The 24,146-nt window shown below is 47.0% G+C and overlaps 1 protein-coding gene across 1 annotated transcript in view; it reads left to right on the top strand.

Moving 5' to 3' along the window:
* LOC104542335 (polypeptide N-acetylgalactosaminyltransferase 14-like) overlaps nucleotides 1–23,491 on the top strand; it is a gene marked incomplete at both ends in the record, with an annotated part of 39,763 nt that extends 16,272 nt beyond the window's left edge. The window contains 7 exons of the mRNA XM_010186600.1: nucleotides 4,268–4,366; nucleotides 12,214–12,305; nucleotides 14,650–14,715; nucleotides 16,447–16,568; nucleotides 21,143–21,230; nucleotides 21,912–21,996; nucleotides 23,388–23,491. Coding sequence (XP_010184902.1) covers nucleotides 4,268–4,366; nucleotides 12,214–12,305; nucleotides 14,650–14,715; nucleotides 16,447–16,568; nucleotides 21,143–21,230; nucleotides 21,912–21,996; nucleotides 23,388–23,491 — 656 coding nt within the window. The remainder of the gene's footprint in view (nucleotides 1–4,267; nucleotides 4,367–12,213; nucleotides 12,306–14,649; nucleotides 14,716–16,446; nucleotides 16,569–21,142; nucleotides 21,231–21,911; nucleotides 21,997–23,387) is intronic.
* Nucleotides 23,492–24,146: the final 655 nt, after the last annotated feature.

Genomic DNA, 24,146 nt, shown 5'->3' with positions numbered 1-24,146 from the left:
AAGAGTGAGCATGAGAGGTAGGTTTCAGGAGACACGCCACAACCCTGTGGGCACATGATGGCAAATGTCAAGGGTAAAACATGCTCTGGATGAACTCAGGGGTGGACCAGGAGCGGCTGAGGAACAGGGTCCCTCTCTGTTCACACCATTAGTCTTTACCACTGTGCTGTGTAGTGGCGTTTCCAAGGTGGACTTTGGTTCGGTGCGGGGCACTGTGGGTAAAGTCTGCCATTTAAAATGTACGATGGGTTGAAATGCCCTGGGAATGGGCATGCATTACCCCATCAGGAGGACTTGCAGGGGTGCAAGGGTTGCTGTGTGCAGAAGCCACCAGGGTGTGATATTTCATAGCTCACCAGGAGCACAAGGGTGGAAGCAAGCCAAGAAAAACTTTGGAGCAAGAGACTTCAAAGACCTGTGAGGAACACTGGAGTGTTTGTGAGAGGCTTTTGTGATTCCTGTGATGAGTGTAGGGTTCCAGCCGTCCGTTCCCTGTCCCCACATATGGGTGTGCCATAGTTAATTCCTGAGCTCTTAGCGGCATTTTGGGAACACACAGATGGGATGTGCTGCTCCTTCCACCCTGAAGCAAGTACAGCAAGCAGCCAGGCTAGGCTGGGATTTTCCAAGAGCGATTCCTAAGGTGTCTGCAGCCAGAATGCCTCTCTCATAACTTTCTCATACTGAAATTATTTCAAATTTGAATTGCAAATAACCTTAAAACAGAAAAGACAAACTTAACATCAAATGAAAGTTTGACTTCTGTGCGTGCAGGGGGAAATAATAATTGTTTCACTGGCTGGGTGCTCTCGCTGGGATTTTTAGGGCAGGCCAGTCTTGCTTCTGTCTTGTTTTGGTCCCCCAGATGCTGTGAGCTGGTGGAGCAGCCCACGTTGCAGCCGCTTCAGTCTGGCAGCATTCCAGTCCTGCTGCAAAGTTTCAAAGTAGGGAACTTTAAATGACTTCAGCCTGTGAGTTTCAACACACTGCAACAATAAGCAATGCAGTACGAGTTTTTTTCCCCCCTTTTTTTTGGAACAATATTTAAAAAAGAAGCAACAAACAACCCTCAAAATTTCATTGGTTTCCTGAAAATGTTGTAGGTGGTGGTTTTGCTTTTTTGTTGTTGTTTTTTTTTCTTGTTGGCAATTGGGTGACCTATGAAATTCCATAAGCTGCACAAAACGTTTATCCAGTGACAGCCTGAGGTAGCACGGGCAGCTCTTAGTGGGTTTATTTTCATTATTACAGCAATTTTAGGGCTGCATGCTGCAATTTTCACTTGCAGTGAGGTATTAAATTGAAATTACCCCAGATGTAATTGTCACACAAAATAATTCTGGACATGCCGGATTTAGTGCTTTTCCAAGCTGTGGTTTTTATTACCCAAGCAAGTGCCAAAAAAACACTTGTAGTCAACAACTTCAACTGAAATCTGCCTTCTGGGGAGGCAGGATGTTTAGCTGCAGTTACATGGTGGAGGAAAGGGAAAAAAAATACGGGACCAACTGGAGGAAAGTTTGAGAGGGCTTCTGAAGGAAGGCCTGGGGTTAAAATCCTGGGCAAGGGCAGAGTCAGGACCATATGGGGACCCCAGAGGAGGGCAGGCAGATGCAGCAGCTCAGCTTAACTCTTCATGGGCTGTTTTTTGGGGAAATGAGTCCCACCTTTGGTGCAATGCTGGTCACAGAGGCAAAGCAAGGCTGGGGGTGCTGCCAGCTGTAGCAGCAATACGATCATCAGTTCCATCTTTGAGATGCGGTGAGCCTCATTAGGCAGAAGTCAGGGGTGAGTCACAGAGCCAGTGACCAAGCTCTGGAGGTGCTTGTATGCAATTTTTTAGTGTTTTTCTCATGTGTGTTGTCTAATTAGGCTGACTGGGTGCGTAGACATCTGGAGTCTTAAAATCAAGTTGCTGTCATGCACGAGAAGCCTCCGTCACAGTGCTGGCAGGCTCAGCCAGCATGCAATATCCCTGTCACTCCCACTGGTGGGTGATACAGCACGCATCCGCTGCTGCTTTATTTATTAGCTTCTTAACTATTGTAATAACATGATTAAAGTATTGATGACTTTGTATTTTCCACCCTCTTTCCAGAAATAGCTTCCCTTGTTTGCTCTACACAACCTCTCCTGGTGCCACACTGGAAGTGGGTGGAAGGTCACGCATCTGGGAACGGTTAGGAGATAATGCTGTATAAATAGCACAGGGAGAGCAATCATCATAGTCTGTCCCTGCAGTTCCACAAAGCAAGCAAGAGCTGAGTCTGAGCATGGCAAAACAGTCCCTGAGAAGCCACAGCAGCTTCTTTCTCACCATACCAGGTAGTTGGGAAAGCACAGTTGGAGGTGGTTACTTGATGATGCAAGGGGCCACAGTGACCCAGTCGAGCAGCTCAGGGCATGACCTGGTGCTGTTTAGTAATTCAGAAATCCTCTGATTTTGGCATCCATGAGATGTAACTGATGAATGAGGGTGTTGTCACACAAGGCAATGTCACTGAATTTTCTCCTGCATGCAGAGTGGCCGTGCAACTTTAGTGTCCTTTGAGGATGGACCTAAAATTAGAATTGGTTGAATGATGAATTTTGGGCATTGGTAACTATGCTGAAAGAACAGGGTAGTAATGAGAAATCAGCTTTGGTCAAGTTGAGGCAGGATTTGGGAAAGGTTTTGATGAGAGAAGACAGCAACCAATTTAGTGTGAGCTTGCAAATATTTTGTCCCACCCAAGATGTCATTTTTTTTTCTTACCTTTGGAAATATTTCACCTGTTGCTCATTCTTTTTTCCTTTCTTTTAGGTCAATTTGTAAATAATCAGAAATGCAATTTCAAAATGAAAAGAATACATTTTAATTAACATTAAAAAGAATATCTCAAGCATTTTGGGATTTCTGAGGTGCAACATGCCTTGCTGATAGCATAAACCAGCAATATTTGGCTACTGTTACTTGCTTTCTCCTCCCCATCCCCACCGTAATTTTTCCATCTGTTTTTACTTTACCTTGCAGTTACCATGGTCCAGAGATTTGGGGGAGAAAAACTAATGGTTTGTTGAAAGAGTGGTTGCTCAATTCTCTTTCGTGTCATTTGAGTTCCCATCCTACCATTTGAGGATGGGAGTGTTAGCACCTGGGCAGTGATACAAGAGCAGAATGGTGTAAGGATGGGAAGGGACATGATGGCTGTGATGGGAAGCTCCTCAGACTGGGTGCAGAGTACCTTTCTATCACTGCTGTGTCATCTTAAAGCCATCACAGGGGCTAACAGGGAACTGGAAAAAGCAACACAGGTATAAGAGGTCTATCTGGATTTTCTGAGCTAGGAACATGTTGGTGTCAGTCTATAAAAGCCACAGATGTCATCAGCTAAAGGTCAAAGTAATTGCAGAGTCTATGACATTTCCTCCTGGGAAAGAGGCAGCAGGGGCTGTGGTTGAAGCTGTGGGTTTTCACCTTCTGCAGGCTGGCTTGGAAAGTGTTAAATCCCAATCTTCCCTGTAGTCAAGTGATGCCATTAAGGCAGAATGAATAAGGAAACAATCAATTTAGAAACAGGAGTTGGCTTGCCTTGCAGCTAAGGAAGGTGGGAGCGAGGTGGCTCAGAGCTGAAGCTGCAATGATGCACCTACCTCTGCTGATGCTGCCATCTGGGTGAGTGAGAGAGTGCTCAGGCCCCTAACTCAATTTAAGAATGAAAAAAACCAGCACAGTAACCCAGTACTTCTGGAATGACACTGAAAGCACCGTGAAGCTTACAAAGCCACCAAGGCAGCATAAGACTTGCAGCTGCCCTTCTGCAAGTACCTCACCTGTGCCTTGCCTTTGGCATGAAGGACCTGTTTCTGACCCCACTGTGCTTACGTCAGTGAGGAGTATCTTCACTGAAGGTGGTGTTGCCCTAAATAATACAAAAAGGGAAGGCCTTTATATTCCCACTGCCTGTTGCTGGGAAGGCTGGTGGCACCAGAAGGGTGTGCTAGCTGGGAAGCAAAGGTTAGAAAACATGACTGCAAGCTGGGTGTCTCCTTTCTCATCCCTTCCTATTAATGACAGTTAAGCTCATTTTTGCTACTTTAATCCTCAGTGACTTACTTGGCAGTTTATGGACTCCTTCAGAAAGGATTCACGCAGAAAAATGATTTTTTTTTTTAATAGTGGCTGGAAGACCATCTACTGATGGACTCTGCTGCCCATGTTAAAGAATTGAGTGCCCACTTTGAATTCCAGCACCTGAACGTCCTTTTTTTCTTTCTCTCTCCCCAGGTGTATGACTTTGCACTATCGCCAGGACCTCTCACCAACCAGCGTCATCATCACCTTCCACAACGAGGCCAGGTCGACCCTGCTAAGGACCATTCGGAGGTAAGAGCTCCCAGTCTGCTGGAAATGCTCTTATTTATAAATGCTCCTACAAAGGGGTGAGCGGGCTGGAGATTTTAATGAATCAAGGCAGAATCTGTTTGCACTCACCGCAGCAATGGGACCAGACCTACCAGCTATGGTCTCACATGATTACTGGGAGAAATTAGCATGAAAGCTGGTCTCTGAGAAGTAGGCTTTACAGTAGGATGCTCAGGAAAGTATGTAGCTGTGCTCCCTTTGCAGAGTCTAGCACGGAGCACTCTTGAGGGAGCAGCAGCAGATTAGACAGAGTCTGGGATAAGAGGCTTTATATCCAGCTGGATATCAGTGCTCAGCTGTATTTTGTCCCAGTCCTCTAGGGACAGCTATTATTCTGCAGATGTTTGCTCTGCTACTGCTGTTTGAGCTTCTCCAGTGACCCATCGAGTGCAGAAAGGCTTACTAATTGCGAAGCCCTAATGGTGCGCATGCAGACTAGATTTTCAAGGACAGTTTCTGTACTCCTTTTGATACACAGTGCAGCACTGTGAGCATGAGGCCATTCCTTCATTTGTTGCTTTGTTCTTGGCTGTGTTTTGCTGTAGTGGATAGACTAAAAGCTTCATTTTCACCACAGGTTTTGGAAATCAGCATTTAATCTGAATATGTGTCGTGAATCTTCAAGTTCTCTTGCAGGAAGTTTTAGTGACCTTCAAGGGGGTCTATCTCCAGGTCTCAGCTGGTGGGTTCCTCTGTAGTGAGCTTGGGTGCGCTCTGCTCTGTTCCAGTAATAAGTGTTTGCAGGTGTGTCTCATGCCCACACAGTGAAGGTTTCTGCCCTATTGGGAGCCTTGTCAGTTAAACCCTGGCATCCTTAGGGAACTCTTGCCATTGTCGATACTGGTCAGACCGGGGGAAGACATCAGCTGTGCCCTGTTCACCATCATATCCTTGCTGAGCTTTTCTCTGAAAACAGCATCCTTCCTCAGGTGAATGCACCCAGTGCCACAAGTGAATTTGACAGTCCTGAAATTGAATTCCCGCTTTGCTTTATGGTTTCATGCCTAATCCCATCTCCTTCACACTTAATCTGTCACTGCTTCCTCTCTCTAGGGTGTATGGATTTCGGGTGTGCATAGCACGGACTCTTAGTGCTGTGTACCAGTTCCTTGATCCTGGACCTTCTCTTTCATCTTTACAGTGCCTTGCATATGTTTACCATTCTCCAGAACCCATTGTAACAGAGATGGCAAGGCAAAGCCAAGTGCAGCCTTTTAGTACCTGAGATATAGAATGGTTATAACAAGTAAAGTGCAGAGATGGGCTTTAATCTCATTTTTCCCAATTACTCAGCACTTGTTTGTCCTGCCAGGTGTGATCATGAGTGTTGCTGTCACATGGGAGAAGTTATACCCATGATAGAGCTCTTATACCTTGATCCCCTATATATCCCTTCATTAGAGAACTGTTCATTGCAATGACAGCAAGGTTAGACATACAGGTAGTTTGAATTTTGAGGGCTTTAATGCTCACAGAGTGCTGAGGCTGAGCTGCACTGCAGACAGAGTGCGTTGTGTTTGGCTCTTGGTGAGGATGCAAGTGCTCTGACTCGTGAAGCTGAGGCACCAACACATGGCCTCCACAGCACCGTTTACGCAAGTCACGTTGCGACTGTTTGTGACAGTTCGTTTATGAACAATTTGCGTCGTCGGAGCTATTGAGAAAAGCTAGTGGACTGTGTTGAATAATGAATTCATTTAAAAGTTCCATGATCTTTACTCTGACCATTTGCCAGCTGGAAGGAAAAAACAAAAAGATAAATGAATCAATTACCCAAATCTCTGCAAATGATGTAGTCAGCGCTTATAAATGTGTATGTAACTATGCTTGTGAATACGTATAAGCGTCCAGGTAGTAGGGAATGGATGTCATGAGAAAGGGACAAGGAGGCCACAAAAGAGGAGATGGTGAATAGCAAAGTAGCTCTTAAGATTTTTTTTTTTTTCACTATGCAGGCAGTGAAGAAACTACCATTGGGTTGTTTCAGCCACTCACTTTTTGGATTTCTTTGGGCAAGTTTCTTACCCCCCTGTGGTTCAGTTTCATGTATTTCAAGCTCCAAGACTCTGTGCATTAAAGATGCCAAAGATGGTGAGAGTCCTCAACAGTATGGGGATGGGACCATGTGAATAAACCCAAGGAGAGAATGAGCAATACTGAAGCATTAAAAAAAAAATTCCAAACAACTAACCAATTTCCTCTTTCTTCTCTTTTCATCCTGTGCTAACCTGGATTTATTTAGGAAGGGAATCCAGCTCATTGTCCATCTCTAGCTGCCCAGCTCCTCCAGAGGGAGAGCTTACAGATATCCCCAAGGCCACAGCAGTCACTGGAGGGGAAGGAGCAGCATGGCTGGGAAAGGCAATGCGCTTCTCATCATCTGGGGCCTGGCTGGGTGCTGGGGTTCTCAACAGCGATGGGTGCCTTCCTGTCATGTAACCCTGTGCAATTAGGGAGACCCGCTCCATGGCTTGCTTATGAGAATATCATCCCCTTTCCTTTGCTGTCCCTCCTCTGCAGTCATTGGCATGCTCACATGCTGACATGTGGCCACTGCTGGGGGACCAATTGTGCCTTCAGGGCTTGATGCCCTGTGGCATTCCCTACTGAGGTCCATGGGGCGCAAGGCTTGGTGCATGCCCCATCCCTGAGAGCGGCAGGGAGAGAAACACAGTGGGAGGCAGAGCTGCAGGCAGCTTGGGGTGATGCTCTGCTCCTAGACCATCAAGGACCACCATGCTGTGACTTTCTCCAGTGGGGCAGTTTTGGGAGCTTGATGACCAGTCAGTGCTGGAGCAGGCTGGGCAGGAATGGGGCATAAGAGGCTGTCATGCTGATGACCTGCTGGGCAGAGGGTAAGACAGTCCCATTTGCTCTGCTGGGTGGTCTTCATTTATTTATTCTTCAGACTTGCAGCTGGGGAGCTCAGAACAGGAATAAGGAGACTTAATTATTTACCTCTCACTGGCAAAACAAAGCACATCCTTTGGCAAAAGTCCTGACGCGAGTGCTGTGAAAACCACATCAAATATTTATATCATTAATTAACTGGAATAATATCATGCCTTTCATTTTGCAGTGCTTGTAAGTAAGAGAAATGATTTCCTGAACAGCCAGCACCTTGCACCTTCCTCTTGTGCTGCTACCTTACCTGCATCCAGACACATCTGAGACAGGGAAATGACAAAGCCATGCACATTCTTCCTTAGGCAGCAGCAGCACCATATAGAGTCTGTGCCATAACTGAGACGAGTCTAATTAAAGAAGCAAAAACAAGCCAGGTGTTGCGCAGAAACTGTATAATTAGCACTTTGTGCTAACTATTTTTTTTTTCTTCTTTTTGCTTAAACCCTGGACTTTTTTTTTTTCCTTAATTTGCTAATCTTCTCTTGTGGTGACTAAGTACATAGCCCTCCGTGCGCTCTTACCTTCTGATGTTAACATAAGAGAACTCTTGAATTTCGAAGAGGTTTGTGGGTATTTGAAAGAATAAAATGCGAAAGCCGTAGCCTAATCAAAACTCATGGTTATTCTTGGTGTGATGTCTCTCTTCCTACGTAATTAGCAATTTTGGGTTGTTGAAGCAGTTCATTTTGGTGGGCATTTTCTCTCCACACTCTCGGTCTGATTTCAATAATTGTGACCCTTGGCCCTTTTGATGCTTTATTATAATCCCAAAGTTGGTGTTTATTTTCCCCTAACAAGTCCCAGTATATTGCCATGGAGAGAATGAATGGGTTCATGTGTTTCCAAGGGTCGATGTCCACAGTCACCTCTCTAAAGCAACTGGTATTCTGGGTGACAACTGAAAACATACCAACCTTTGGTCAGAAGATCTGAACTCCTCCCTGCATATATTTTCTGTGTCTTACATGTCAGGATGACTTTTGCACTGGTATTTGTTTGGAGGTGAAATTGTTTGATCCAGTGCTTACCTCTGGATCAGAGGTCAGTGGAAAAGGATCTCAACAAATTGTTGAGGAGGACAGAAAAAGGGCCTTACGATGAAAATTTAAGGTGAAGTTATCTGTGGCTATATCTGCATAATGTTTGCTAAACCGATTGAAACAAAGAAAATTTCAATATTAGCTTTTCAAAATAATTCAGCAGTGAAACTGCCTTTAATGGGTTGAGTAAGCATAAGCACTTTCTGGACTAGAGGCGTGAGATTTCATTTTGATGGTAACTGGTCTTTTGGTGGTTTAAGGGAGAAAGTGTTGTGATCTCTGGCTCAACAGAACTTAAAAGCTGTTTTGGTTTATTAAAATATGCCCATCACTGCAGTACATCTACCTGTGTTTGATTTCAGGGGAAAAATCTATAAATAACAGAGACTTCAAAGCACTATAATATTAATTGTCTTCTGATTTTACCCATATAAAAGGGAAAAAAAGCCATGCACACATATAAAGAAAGTATAAAAAAAAAAATCAAAGCTGAGCAAAGGCACAAGTAATAGAAAAGCTAGCTTTGAAATTTTAAAAGTGCTTTTGTAGTCTATCTGAAAAAAAAGAAAAAAAAAGCACCCTGTAACGTTGAAAACGTGCATGATTTGGTGCCACTGTTTCTTGTCCTCCCTGAGGAGTGCCACAGGAAGGTCGTTTATAATCTTCTGTGTTTCCAGCGGCATGGGTGTGTTATTGTGTGATTAATAGAGCACAGGTAGAGACCACACTGGAGACGTGAGTTTGGCTTTGCTGACAAGCCAGCATGCTTGCTCTCAACTGTGTTGGGAAGCGGGCTGTGTTTGTGACATTGCAGCCTTTGCTGTGGGTCTCTTTGTGCCTGTATCATGTGACCCATAGATTAGTAGCAGTTTTGGGGCTTGCAGGTGTCTGTGCACAGACTTGCGAGGGCAATAATGAGCTCAAAGGCCACTGAGGTCAGTGGACACCAGGTCGCTTAAAGCCATGGTAGACCCAGCCTTTGGACCACCCTCACCGGGGCTTTGTTCACTCGGGGTTGGGGAAAGTATCGAACAGTGAGTGAGTCCCTCAAGGGAAGTGATGCGATAAGGCTGCGATGGTGCTGGGTGAGGCTGCTCGCAGTACCAGGGGATGCCGTGTCACCCGTGCTGGGGTCTGTCATTAACCCTATGGAAGGATGGTGGTTCATGGAGCCAGAGCAGTCCTTGGAGATGTCCTTCCCTCATCAGTCAGCATGTTTTTTCCCCCTTGCCCTGGTCAACCCTCTGCATCCTACAGATGGCCATTGCTGGCATTCAGGAAGCATTATCCCTGATTTATGGGGTGGCAAGACAAGGCATGGAGTTGGCAGCAAACTGCTTGACCTGGGAACAGCAGGAGCCAGCAGCTGAGCAGGGACTGGGCTGCCCATCTCCCCAGCCAATCACCTTGAAAATGGTCCATGCTGGATTTTCTTCCATAAGAGGTGCCCTGGGGTAAATTCCTCAATGGCACTGAGTACCACTATGAGCCCAGGTCTTAGTCTACAGTTGAATGCAGCGATTTTGGTTGAGTTATTCTTGCTGGTGCCAGCAAAAGCAGAATCAGCCCCTTTGCAACCACCTTCCTGTAGAGTTAAGCCCTGCATTGCACTTCTGGCAGCCAAATCTATAAGGGAGACTGGGCAGAAGCAGGCTTTGAATATTCAAGTTGCCCGCTGCTTCCTCTGTTCCTGCTCTCAGCGGGTTATTTATTTATTTTGCTGGCTTTTTTACAAGTCTGCTTCTTTCCTGCAGGTTTCACCAAGTTAGGTTTCTAGGCAATCAGCGCTTGTTAAATATTCCACTGAGCATGATATTGCTCTCCTGTCTCTCTGTACTGATGCTCAGCTGCGGTAATTTGCTGAACTCAGCTCTCGCATATGGGGATTTTTTAAAAATAACAAACCCATTAATAATAATAATTAAAAAACACTTGACAGGTGGGAACAGCACTTCTAAATTGCTCTGTGTGCCCCAGCGGGAGGAGGGGCGTTCAGCCACTTTTTCTAATACTTTGTGCAAGCTGCTAGTGTTGGTGAGGTGATGTTGTCTAACCTTGCTTAGTGCAAACCTTAGTGATGCTGGGGTGGCCACAGCAGCTCCTGGCTCTTAGGACTCCCACCATCACTGTTGCTTCGGGGGCAGAGGTTTTTTCTTCCTCTACACCCCAGGCATCTGAAGTGGGGGGGAAATCATGGCTTTTGCCAAGATTCTGAAACTGGAGGAGGCAGGGATTGTGTTTCCAGGGGAAGTAGTTCTTGGAAGTGATTTTTGAGGAGCTCCACAAGGGAGGTGCCAGCCTTACCCACTCTGGTCTGAAATAAAACCCCCTTTTTTCAGGATTTGTGCTGGGAATAAAAAAAAACAACCCACCAACAAAACAGGGAGGGAGGATCCGTTTCAAGCATCTGCCTTGGAATGTCCTGTTCTCCTTCCAGAAAAATCTGGCTTAACTCTTTCTCTCTCTCTCTGAAGGGCTGTAGTTCCAGCACGTGGGTAGGGGGTACACCAGCGCAGGCAGCAGGCTTCTGACGACAGGCATAAATACTCCAAGCCCTCCTGGGTGGGGTGGGCTTGCAGTTTTTCATCTACAAGGTTTCATCAGAGAAATGCAGCCCTTTGGCTGAACGTTCTCGGATATCCATGGGTGATGCCATGAGAACTCTCTGGGTTCCTGCCAGCTGGGCTGGTGGCTCCTGAAGGTCCCTACCCTTAGAGCCCTCTTGACTGGATTCTGGGCCAGGGATGCAGTTTTCCACACTTCCAGGCTTTTTGCTGGAGTTTTGGAAGCCTGAGAGGCTGGAGAAACCTGTAAATAAGGATCTGGAGGTGTCAGGGGCTTCAAGAAGTGTCTGTCCTCTTACGCCAGCAATAGGTTTGAAGGTTTTTCAGGCCTTTTACTCAGCCCAGAAGACAGACTCAGGTGTAAAATTTGAGGGGCTTTTAAATCCTGTTTGAAAAAGGACCTGCACTCAGGGTGAAGCCAAAGGAGTTTAAATTCTGGAATGGCCTGTGCCACCTAACTGGCATTATCAAAGCCCAAGTGAAGCCCTTAAGAGATTTTTGGGATGCCCTGGGGTTTCTGCTTCAAGTAGTCAGCCTTGACCCTTTGGGACCTTTTTACATACGTGTAATTCTACTGACCTCTGCACTGTGCTTGAAAGGGGAAGAAAAGGTCTAGACTTTTTAATAATAATAAAACCATTGCTGGCATATTTAAGGGAAGATTGTAGCTTTCATCCCCATTTCACAGTGTCTGTCCACCTGGAGGGAGCTGTGAACCACATCCTCTAGCCTCTCTCTCTCATTAAACAGGTGGGCTCCAACTCTGCTCTTATCTTCTTGGCAGTCTCTGAAACACAGTCAGCTGACGGATAAAAACAGGAGTTGTCCTGCCACAGCTGTGAGCTCTGTAAAGATGGGTTTGAGCTGGGTAATTTTCTCTGTGTTGGGCCTGCTGTCGATGGACACCGTATCATTAGCCCTGGGAGAGGTGGCAGGGTGACAGCAGCTTTGCTGTAAGCCCCATTAGGGAACTTGGTGCGATGTGCGTGTTGCTGAAAAGCCTGTTTCTCCTTGGCTTTATGTGGCACTCTGCTTTTGCTCACAAAGGCGGTAAGGTTGCATCTCAGCTAATTCCCAGGAATACCGGGTGCTTTGCTCTTAGATCAGGCTACAGCTGATAGCCAGGCACTGTAGGTTGCTGGGGGAGTGGTGGGGGTGGTTTCTGGGTCTTATCTAGTATATCCTTTATGGATGTCCTTTTATATATATAAAAATCCAAGCCTGGTCTTCTGTGCTTTCGCAGGGATTGGTTCCTAGGCTTTTCCACCCTGTTTGCTGGGTTGTTGGTTTGGTCAAGCACTGTCATGGATTTTCTCTCTTCATTCTTGAACCGCACCCCAGTGCACCTCGTCCATGAAATCATACTAGTGGATGACTTCAGTGATGATCGTAAGTGACCCTTTCTATGTTAAAAGCAAGGGGCCAAACTGTGAGAGATGGGGATTTATACAGAGAGAGGGGAAAAGTTTGTCAAAGCGAAAGGAAATTTAAAGCTCTGTAGGTGTGGAGAGCAAACCCTGCTGTGCCAGGTTTGCATTGCCCTGTGGAGAATTCAAATTACAAATGATCAAACCTCTTCTCATGAAAATAATACAAGAAAAGCATGTGGCAAATCATTTTTACGCCCAGTAGATGTGAATCCAATCCTTACTGGGTTGTATTCTGCTGCAGCTGTGCTGTGTTTAATCTGGCTTTCAGCTGCAGCTGGGAGCAATTCTGGGTTGACACCACTGGAATTGCACAGGATAATGATAGTCTGACCCTCCTGATGTATGCGTATGTTCTGCATACTGTTACATAGGTGGTCAGCAACTCTTGATTTATTTTATTTTTCACCCATGTAAAGAAGATTTCTCACATGGGTTGCCATTTCTGAGATGCACCATAAATGATGCTGTACACCACAGACAGCCCACATCCTCCTGCCATTCTCTCACGGTTAATAGCATAACTTAAGTGAAATCAGTGGGTCTAATCTCCAGCAGAAGTCAGTATCTGAAGCCCTGGAGGTTTCCAGGAAGCTGCCCTAGCTAAAGACCTTACCTGGTGAGATGGGTGAGTGGAAGATACAGGTGCTGAGAGTTAGGGCTCAAAAAAACTGTCTCAGGCATAAAAAGTATGATAAAATACACCTAGGCTGAGTGGTCTGTGCCGCTTACATTTCAAGGAGCTGCAAAATGTAACCATTTACTAGGAAACATGAAAAAAAAAATCAGAGAGGTTTAAAAAAAGTAGGATCTATGCTTTGCTCTTGGATATCATTAACAGGCAATGCCTCAGAGAGCATGGGACCCACTTCTTGGCATTGATGCCTCCCTGGGGAGTTGCTGAAGCCAGGGGAAGGGGTTGCAGTGATTGTGGTGAGCTTTGGAGTGAGTCCAGTCCATGGGGGCCATGCTAGGCAAGCCTGAGGTCTGGCAGCATGGCTGTGATGGAGAGAAGAAGCAGGTGCCAAGGGCTTGAGCTGCCCTGGCCTACACCAAAGCAGGCTTTTTGAAGGGTGAAGGAAGTAAATGCTGGTTATTTGGCTAAGCAGGCAAAGTGCTTGTCCTCCTGAAAGGAAGAAAAGTTTGTAGAAGTGCAGCTCCCCTGCTGCAGCATGCCCAGTGGCACAAGCTGGGGAGAAGGAGCAGGGGTGGGTTTCAGCACATCCCAGGGGCAGCAGGGAGGAGCCTGTTTCCTGCATAACGTAGAGTGGCCCCTCAGCTACTCGAAATCAGTGCTTCTCAGCTGTCTTACATCTCCTTTCTTGTGATAGTCTGAGCCTGCTGGCATCTAGTCTGCATGCATTTACATAAAATGCATGTATTTGCATAATATGCTATACGCACGCGGTCAGTTTTCTCCCTGCAACCCACCCCAAGCAATTGGTGCTTTTATCTCATGCCCAGTTGTCTCATTTCTCACCTCTCTCTGCCCACTGACTTTTCATTTGCTGAGATGCAGTTCTGCACACAGGCTTCCAGCACATCTCTCAGACTGGGACAATAGGTCGGTAGCCAACCCTTGCCACTTCTGCTCCCCTGGTGTGTGCAGAACAACCTGGCTCTGTACCCGAGTTGTTAGGGATATCAGTACGGTGATGTCTTTTGATGTCCCATCCCTGGGGGCGATGAAAATGCTCAGAGGTGCATGCAGGTGCAGGGGATGGGTGGTAGGGATGGGACACACGTGTGTGTGGTTTTACTGCTGAGGGAGAAGAGACAGAGCGGTAAGAGGCATAAAGGGGTTGCAGAGGTCACAGCATGGGTGTGCAGAGGTGGGGGGGAGCTGCTGCTGCCCAGGGCATGAGAAGCCCCCAGCTCTCTTTGACCATCCCTTTTTCCTCACTGAGGGCTCACAGGGCACCTCAGAAGGCTCCTGCATCAGCTGGCTTATGTGTTGCTTTGTAGCTACCAAAAATAATCATTTGCGTTAATGTGCCAGAAGTCAGATTCTGACCCTGTCCACAGCTCTTCTATGCTGACTTTACAGTGTAAATCAGCTGTTCATGGTGTAAATCCACTGGGTATACAGTAGTTTCATGAAAACTACTGCTCTGCCAGTTGCGATTTACACTGCATGAACTGAGGCCTAAAGCTGTGGTGCTCCAGCAGTGCTGTTGCCCTTACAAGCCATCGGACTGTCCATGATAGGGTCCTCTCCCTGCTCCCAGTTTCCTCTGGGAGTGTTTCTGCTGCCAGAGGCACCATGAGGGCAGAGAATGATGTGTGCTCCCTTTGTGTTTCCCCAGCTGATGACTGCCGCTTGTTGGGCAAGCTCCCCAAGGTGAAGTGCTTGCGGAATGGACGGCGAGAAGGTAAGAGCTGCCTGCCTGTGACCCACGTGGGAACACCAAATTTTGGAAGGTGCGAGAGTGATGGAGCAGGGAAGAACCTTCGTGGAGTGGGCGATGAGTGAGGTCAGCAGCTCCTGGGGATGGGGGACCCTGATAAAAGGAGCTGTGATAAAGGGCTGGGAGTTGAAGTGGATTCCCCCCCTTTTGCTGAAAAAGATGGGACTATTAAGATATCCAATGAGGCTCAGCTGTAGCTTATTAGCCAGAAAATTAGAACAGGCAAAACAAAGCCCCCAGGTCTTATTTTTAAAGATGTTTGCTCTAATGAAAGAGGAGATCTGCTCCTGCTGCTTCTGTGGGAAATTTTTTTTTAATTGATTTATATTTGAAAGATTTAGAGGGGCTGTATGGAGGATGAGTGTACGCCCTACTGGGTTGCTGCTGGCAACCTTTTGAGACATTTTCCAGCTCCCCATAGTCTGAATGGGTGCTTTCATGTCTTGGAAAACAAAAAACAAAGAAGTTTTTTCACACTGAAAATCAAAAACATGAGCCCAGGTGTGTATCAGGTTGGGGAGACTGAGAGGCAGAGAGAACTTGTCTGTGGCTTTTTTCCGCAGAAGGTTTCAGCTCCGCAGATCTGCTGTTAGAGCAGCATCACCCCCCTGGGGGTGTAAGAGACATACCTGCATTGGCAGGAGGGTAGGGGATGTCTCCATTGGTCTACAGCTCCTTCTTGCCCTTCTATCCTGTGTTGTTGAGGTGCATATATGCTCACCCCTAACATCAGGCCGCTTGGATGGACTGGGAGGTGTTGGTACTCGATAAAGCAGTCAGATTTGGGAACCCATCCTGGAGGGCTTACCTCACTCAACACGTCACTGAAGCTGTGTTTTTCAGGACCTGCCAGGATCTGGGGAAGGCTGGGGTGGATACAGCAGACCGTGCTTACCCATAAGATCTTAGAACTTGTAGAAAGAGATACAGGGACAACCTGCGCTGCAGAAAACGACCTCCAAATACTGGGTTGCTCCAGGCTTCGTTCTCCTGTCCCTTTCCCTCCTGCTCAGAGGCTGTTCCTTGGCCCCTTTCCTCTAAGAAGTTTTAATATTAAATTAGTGACCTACTCCTGCATGGACCTGATGTGTAGCTGCTACCTGAAACCCTTTTGTCTCTCTTTAGTTTCCCCTGTCTCCCCTCATGTTACCACTGTTTCTCCCTCATCAAGAAGCTTTGCTCCCCTTGAGCAACCTCTGTGTCCTCCTGTTTGGCAACAGACCACCTCCCTTCTTATGTTGCGGTTCACCTGAGCATCAGCCACAGACAGGAGGGGTGTTGGGACCTGTCTAAATAGGTGGTTTACCCCAGAAAACCCACCCTCAACTCCGCTGGCCTCTTCCCTGCTGACTTAGTTCTACAGTAGATTTATTACCTGCAGGGGGTTGTGGAAGCATTTCAAGTCCTGTTTTGTCCCAGAAGGTGACAGCAGAAATAATTGTTCGAATTAAGGATGGGCATAAATGCCATAAATCCTTAATCTAGGTGGAGCCGTTTATTTGCTTTAGTGACCTTGGGAAAAGGTTGGTATGCCTTGCAGTTCAGGGAAGAAGGCAATGAACCCGAGCTATGTTTTAAGGGATTTAGATGGGTCAAAACCCCGGGGATGCACAATTGCAGGAGATCACACTGGAGGAGCTGGGGGATGTTGCCCAGTGGACTGGGTGGCAGCTGACATGGTGTGTCCCTGAACAGGTCTGATCCGGTCCCGAATCCGAGGGGCAGATGTGGCACAAGCAGGAGTCCTGACCTTCCTCGACAGTCACTGCGAGGTGAATAAGGACTGGCTGCTCCCTCTGCTGCAGAGGGTCAAAGAGGTGAGTACTCCTGAGAGACCACAGCTTGGGGAATGCATCGCTGATGTCCACCTCCTCCTCCCTCTCAATGGGCATGACCACCCAATCCTAACCATCTCCACACAGGCATCCGAGTAAGAAAGCGACAAGCTTTTGGGGTGATAAGTGGCCTTCTCTGGTTTTCTTCTACCCAGCAGGCAGGCAAGGTTATCTCCGTGACTGGGAAAGCATGTGGGTGGGTGGGATAGGGTGCCTCCTGGGGCAGTGGGCTCTAACTGGCAAGCACAGGTTGAGTGGTGAAAGGGGAATAGGTGGGCAGTGCTCCAGCAGAGTTTTTAATTAGGCCCATGTAAAGTGCTCAGTGCTAATGATTTAAGGGAGTGATGGCTCCTTGAATAGGAGCCGAATTTAATTTCATGCAAATTAAGTGCTAATAAATTGATTTAATAGGATTTAAATTCTGCTGATTTCGGAGCAGACAATGACAGTCGCCTTTCGCTGGCAGCAACTCTCTTGCCAGACGTGCACACGGAGGCTCCCAGCGCCTTGTCTCTCAAGTCAGAGGGAGCTCTGTGCTCGTGACCCACTGGCACGGTGCAGGGGATAAAGCCTTCAGCTCCATCACAGATGCATGGTCCTTTCCCTTCACTGTGCCTTGCTCCCCAACCCTTGCTACACCCGTGATTGCTGGTATTTATTAGTCAGTAATTTTAAAACTACTGAATTATGTTGAAATAGGGGTAGCTGAGGAACAAAGGAAAATCAGGGCTTCCCTTTATGCTTAGATTATGGCGAAACCTTCTTGGCTGGTGTTCACAGTGCCCCTTATCTAAGGCATCCTGCTTTTCATACCTCCATAGGTGATATCTGTGCTGGCTGGGCTGTCTGTGCCTTGTGCACAGCAGTGATGGCACAGGGGAAAGGGGAACACAGCACTGGGTCAGGTCCCTCTGTGGTGGGTGAAGGCAGTCAGTGCTGCTGATTCTCATAGTGCAGCCAGCGCTGGAGAGGTCTTAGCCTTGGTTTGCAGACTGGACCACATTGCTGCTGATAAATGGTAATATAATGAAAATGGCCTTTTCCTGTTATTCATCGCAGGTCCAGTGGAATTACAAGAACATGTGCTATGAAACCCCACTGGAGCATCGTAGCTGGCCTGCCCCAGGGTGGGATTCACCACTAAACTTTACTGCATTGGTGGTTTCTCTGAGCTTTTTTTAAGGCCGGTGTTCCTCATTCTCTGCTGAGGCCATGCTGTGTTTTGGTGAGGAATGTCCAGAGCAATTGCCTCTCTCCCAGGCAGAGCTCCTGATGTGTTTTGACAGGAGAAGGGCAGTGGTGGTGACAGGAAGGAGGCAGGCAGAGCTGCTTTCCCAGGCAGCTCCAGGACTGCCCCTGTTTGGCACCTGTGCGGTAGGTGCCTGTGGATGTCACGTGCCACATCGCCATAGCAGTTTCATGGCATCATGGTCTGAATATAGCATCAAATGCATGTGTCACCTCTATGAACTGCCTTTGATTAGCTCTTCTGGGTTAAGTCTTTCTCTGGCTGGAAGTAAGGTGGTCTGTAGGCTTGCACTGCTGCTCTTACCCTGCCCAGTGTCCTGCAGGGCAGACGAAAGGCAGCAAGAGAGACTTACTATGGAGAGTGTTGAAGGATTTGCAAACCAAGTGGGGGACCTGCTGGGTTGCATATTAACTGCTCATAAACTCTGCAGGATAACGGCAGGGGGTCCTCAGTTTCCTTCTTCCCAGGCCCACTGTACCCATCCTTTCCATCAGGGTTTAAATATTGATCAGTGAAGTGTATGAAATGTTACTGCTGCCACCTTCAGGCTGTGCTAAAGAGATGGCTTTGTCCGACTGCTGCGGTAAGGATTAGCTGCCTAGAAAAAGCATTTTCTCACCGTGTTACACTTAGGAACAGTCTGCTTTGAGCTAATGTGATTTAATCTTCAAGCAAAGAAGCCATGAGTGGCTCTCTCCACCACCAGCCATCCCATCCTGCATTGCTTCTCTTTTCTTTTCTCAGGCAGAGCAGCTATTCCTGCAGCTTTTCGTGGTGGGAAATGCCAGAGCCTGTGTGTGCCACTGTGCACCCTCATGGGCACACATGTAGATGCCCCTTGAGCACCACATCGAGCTTTCCTGGCAGCTGATGGCACCCCTCCCCAGCCCCACGCTCACTTTTGGGTGTGGGCAGTGCATGCCCAGCATATGGGTTTGGAAACAAGCAGGACTAGGAAGTCAAAGAGCAAGTGAAGAGGTGTGGGGGGAACAGAGTGGTCCAGGGGGGATCTTGGACCTGTGCTTGGGAGGGTGCGTGTCCCAGGAAGTGGCAGTGACAGTGGGTGTTTCACGCCAGCACGTTTACAAGCGTATGACTGAGAGCGCGTGGGCACGGGCTCTTGTTTTTACTTACAGAACAAATATCTCTAAAGCCATTAGCAGTGCATTTCAACTGAATAGCTTTTCTAAAAATGTAATTATCCAGCCCAAGGCATTTTTACAGTATGACTCAATGAGCTCACCCCAAAACTGGGTTTGCAAATGGCACTGGGATGAACCAGGAGATGATGACCTCCCACTTCCAACTCAAGCACAGCCACCTACCCAGTTTGGTGCTCTCTTGGGGCAGGGGGGCAGATGAAGGGCAGCCTGGCCCTCTCACCTTGCCTGGTGCTCCTGTGGGGCCAGAAAAGCAGCCATGGCCCTTTTTGTCCATTACCAGATTATGATGTACAGACTGGGAGACAAGCTGGACTCAAGGTCCTTTGCCAAGGCTGAAGTGTATCCATTGTCTTCACGACCATTTTCAGAATTTTTTTTCTGTTGATTTAGTTCCATAGTTTGGTATGTTTGAGAAATTTATTGGAGAAATGAATTCTCAGGTTTTTGAGAATTTCATGTTAAAGAGGATTAAGATTTAGATGTTGTTAATATTAACGTGCCCTGGCATGGGAAGGTGTCAAAAAAACAGAAAGATGAAGCTGCCTATAATAAGATTTGCTGCTCAACCCAAAATAAATCACAGTGCTGTGCTCTTGAGCATGCTGTGCTTTTCTTTTGAGGGTCAGAGAGACCTTATGAAAGCCAAGTAGATTTAAATGTTCCCATGGCACGGCAGGGAAAGCGAGGCAGCGAGAAGGTTGCACTGCTGAAGGCTAGCGTTTTGCAGTAATGCACTCAACCAAGGCATAAAGGGAATTTTCTTGCAAGAAGCTGTGCCATGTAATGAGTAGGAGTGGAGTTGAAATTGGGGATGAGTGTCAGCTAGCTGACAGTGCTCACCAGTAAGATGCTTGAGGGGCAAGTTTTAAGTGACTAGATAGGATCCTTTCCCTTCAATGTTTGGCATGCAAAGCAGATGCTCTGCTTAAAACCTTTTCCCTACCCTCGGGCAACTAAAGTATGCTTGGGTATATTGAGCAGTTTGGGGGGCACTATGCAGCAGCTATGATGGGTTTGAAAGGCTCATCGTGCGTGGGCGTGACTTGAGTTTCTCCATGCTGTAGGTAGGCTCAGCAGACCTTGCCCTTTCTGTGCAATGTTTGAGAAGAAAGTCATGTTAAGACTCCTGACTTGACGTTGTTATGGAAATACCAAGTATTTGTCATGCTCATTTGGAAAACCTGAGCTCTAGTCCAGCTCCTAGCTCATGGCCTTTGCTTGCTTCTTCCTTCTTCCTTCAGCTGCATTTGAATACTTCTTTGTTAGGACTAATTTCTAAAACAAAGTCTTTTCCAACTGAGAGAGCAAGCTTGTGTGAGCTGAGATGCTTTCTTTTGCTTGGCTGTGAAAAGATTTGATCTGGTGAGGGTAAAAGCTTGAAGTTTGAGCTATAATTGGAGTTCGGGATTTTTGAAAAGAAAAAGGGAGATAAGAGACCAGTCAAAGCTGTCAGAGTCCCTTCCTCCTGTAGATATTTTTGTTCATAACTGTTTGTATAATCTCTTTGCCCATAAAAAAATGTTAATTAAATCACCACCAACTATTTAAAATAATTCAGGTCTTTTTTTTAACCCTTTCATACCTTTGGCAAAACTCTTGACAGTATCCCCCTAGTTTGTACATTGAGAAAATTCCTGTTAAAGTTGCTTGACTGCCTGTGTTTTGCCTCTGTCATTTCAACTGCCTGTTTGTTTGTTTGCCTTCTGAAATCCAGTGAAAAGTATTTAAGGGAGTTGAAAGGAGAATACATTGGTGAATTTGCAAATGGCAGACAGAGCTTTGCATCCAACTGAGCTGGGCACTGAGTGCACACACTGCCTGCGGAGGGAGAGGCTGCAGGTGAAGCCAAAGCTGGTGAGAGAGGCCAGCTCAGTGGCCAAGCAGCACACAGTCCTCTCTCCAGGAGACTCTTCCCAGGCTCACAGCAATACTTCTGTCATTTGGTGTTGCTGCCATTAATTCCTTGGTTGAACTGATGTGATGGCTGAGGAGGAGGTGGCGACCGTGATGGGCCCTAGTCCCTGACAAACTTGAATGACACCAAGATTTCCAGCCACGTGGTGTCTCCAGGAGTTTAGAGCATCCCTTGACCAGTTGGAGTGGTGTGATCTGAAGTCATGGATTGTTTTGCTTCTGCTTTCTAGGATCCCACCCGAGTGGTCAGCCCCATTATTGACATCATCAACTTGGACACTTTTGCATATGTGGCAGCTTCCTCAGACCTCAGAGGAGGTAGGTCCAAGCTGCATGTGTGCCCCATGGGCATCTGTCCTGTGGTGTGAACACGCACTGGCCCAAGAAGCTGGTGGCTCTGCACCATGTCACTTGCTCCTGCGACATTGCAAAAAGTACATTAGCACTGTTCAATGCTCCCCACTGGCTGTTTTCATGCTATTTTGGAGACAGGTAAGCATGGCGTGAGGAATGGTCTTTGCTACAGTGGATAAGGCGGTCAAGCAGGAAAGAAGGGTCATGTCAAAGCCACCCTGGGCAGTACTGAAAGCTGGGCTGCTGACAAGAGGAGATGGGGGATGTCTAGGCAACAAATGGAGGATGCGATTGTAGTGCTTATTAGTATGCCTGTGCTATTTGTAGCACACAATATCCATCAGAGCATGTATCTGTGTGCACGAGGGGACAAAGTGAGGTTTCAGCTGCAGCTTTAATTCTGGCTTTTCCTGCCTTTGGAGTGCTTGACCTTGCAATTGTAATGCAATTTGTTGTTTCTTGTTCATATGCAGTAGTAAAATACGTTAGTCGTTGGACTCCTCTCCCAAGACCTACATCTCCATGGCTTAGGTCACTTGAAAACAGGGAAAATACTCCATCAAATGAGGCTTCTGCAACCTGCATTGCCTCCTAATCCATATCCATTTCTAATTTCCCCATGGTACTTCTCTACTTTGGTTTTAGGTTTTGACTGGAGTCTTCATTTCAAATGGGAGCAGCTTTCCACAGAGCAGAAAGCCAAAAGACTTGATCCCACTGAACCGATTAAGTAAGTCAAGAGGGGGAAGGAGGCACCTGAGGATCATGGGGTAGGACAGGCATCTCGTCTGACCTCATGTGTGTCACCATGCACCATAGCAGTGTGATATTCCTTCCAGGACAGCTCTGAACTTCTAATACCTGTAACGAGCTCCTGGCTAATGTGGGTTTTGCAGTACAGCTTCACCTCCAAACATTGAAGCCTGAAGGTGCTGCAAAGGCAGAAGGGCTGTATTTATTGTTATTTGTGTTTTAGTAGTGCTAAGGAGGCTGAATATGGTTAGGGTTAAAACCCAGTGCTCTATACTCCCACTTTTCTCAGCTCTTACTTAAAAATAAGACAGTGTCCTCGGCCATCTTAATGTGGTGTCTAGTCCAGCCTTTCCAGATCAGCACTGCTCTTCTGGACCTTGCTGAAGGCTCCTCAGAATTTCAGGATGTGCAGGAGAGATAGCAAAACTGAACAGGAGAGATGCCATCTGTCCTCATGCTGTGGGATGAAGGGAGTCCCTCATTCTACTGAAAATCCCTCCTGACAGCAAGCCGAGTGCTGGTGTCTGCATCCCCAGCCGTGAAGCCCTGGGGTGGGTGGCATGGAGGAGTGCTGGGGGAACTCAGAGCCTCAGAAAGTTCACAGGGGAGCAAAGCATTACTTCTCCTTAGGATGCTGTTGTTAACAGGAGCTCTTGCTGGCTTCCTGGAGGCTCAAATTCCTGGTTGTCCTGCGATGCAGGACACCGTGGAGACTGACCAGGGTGCAACAGTCACCCCAGCTCCTACCAAGCCTATGCTAAGGCTTCCACACTGTCTGTAATTAAATGGAGGCAGAGCTTGTGCCAGTAAATGGCGAGTCTTCTCGAGCTATCTTCTGGGTCTACCCTCCCCTCCTCCATGGACCTTCTCTGTGCAGTTTTCTTAGCTAATCCAAAAAATGAAAAATAACCCAGTTTTGAAATAAAGATCACACAGCTAGTGATGGCTTTTAAAAAGCCCTTCTGAATTGGCTCTGCCTTCCCTTCCCCAGTGGAGTGGTGATCTTAATAGGCTGGCTCCAGGAAAAAAACCTGTCTGAGTGAATAACCCCCTGAGCGCTAAGTGCATTTTTGATGCTGAAGCCTACAATCAGGGCTGTGAACTTTGGGGATGTAGGAGTTGTGCTGATGGGTACATTAGCCAGTCACTAAGTGCCAGGCAATTTATGATTGACAGCAAAATACCAAGGCAGCTGAAACAAGTGCTCGGATGCTTTGTGAGGTGTTTTGTCCTTGTTTGGTGAGAAGTAGATACGTAGGTAATGTCCTGATGATGGAAGAGGAGGCAAAGGGAAGGGCTGCTTCTGTGCCTCCAGGTGCTGCAGCAGTGTTTGATAGTGTGTCCCCTCTTCCCTTACCCATTCTGCAGGACTCCCATCATTGCTGGGGGACTGTTCGTGATAGACAAAGCCTGGTTCAACCATCTGGGCAAGTACGACAGTGCCATGGACATCTGGGGTGGGGAGAACTTTGGTGAGTTACTCTTTTTCCTCTGTGCCTGGCTCTGTTGACTCCATTTCCTGAGTCATGCCACATGGATACAAGATAATTTTGGACTTTGCTTTGAATGCTCTGCATGGTTTCCCTCACTTGCATTCATAGGTTATGGTCTCAGCTGAGTAAGGGATCTAGTAACCATAAGTGATGGGAAGTGAGCAATTGTTGGTACTCAGGACTCCCTGCCTTCCACACTGCTTTGGTTTTCTGTAGATAAATGCCTTAAACCACAGTGTTTTCGGCTTTGGTGTTACCAATAGATAGAGAACACCACACGCACTCTTCTGTTCCTTCCTGATGTTATATTCTCATTAATAAAGCAAAGATTAGTGTTCCATTTTCAGATGCCAGCATTTCGAAGCTATGAACTGAGGTATCAATGCCTCCCTGAATTTATAGAGTGCCTTAAACAGCAGCTCCATCAACATGCTGCACGCAGGTGGCAGAGTTAACATGGCTGCTTATCCATTCCTGTATTGCTAGGTGGCTGAGTGCTGCCAGGCTCTCCTTGATGCTGCCATTTTTCCTGCACGTAAAGAAAAAGGTTAAGAGCTGATCTAAATTCAGTCACCTCTGCCCATTATGAATGTTTTGAAACCCATGTTTTGAAACCCTCGAGCTGGAACTTGAG

The sequence above is a fragment of the Mesitornis unicolor genome, unplaced genomic scaffold (assembly GCF_000695765.1).
Source record: "Mesitornis unicolor isolate BGI_N332 unplaced genomic scaffold, ASM69576v1 scaffold39486, whole genome shotgun sequence".
NCBI classification, from domain to species: domain Eukaryota; kingdom Metazoa; phylum Chordata; class Aves; order Mesitornithiformes; family Mesitornithidae; genus Mesitornis; species Mesitornis unicolor.
Note: the sequence above shows the minus strand (reverse complement) of the source record. Positions and strands in the feature narration are given on the sequence as shown.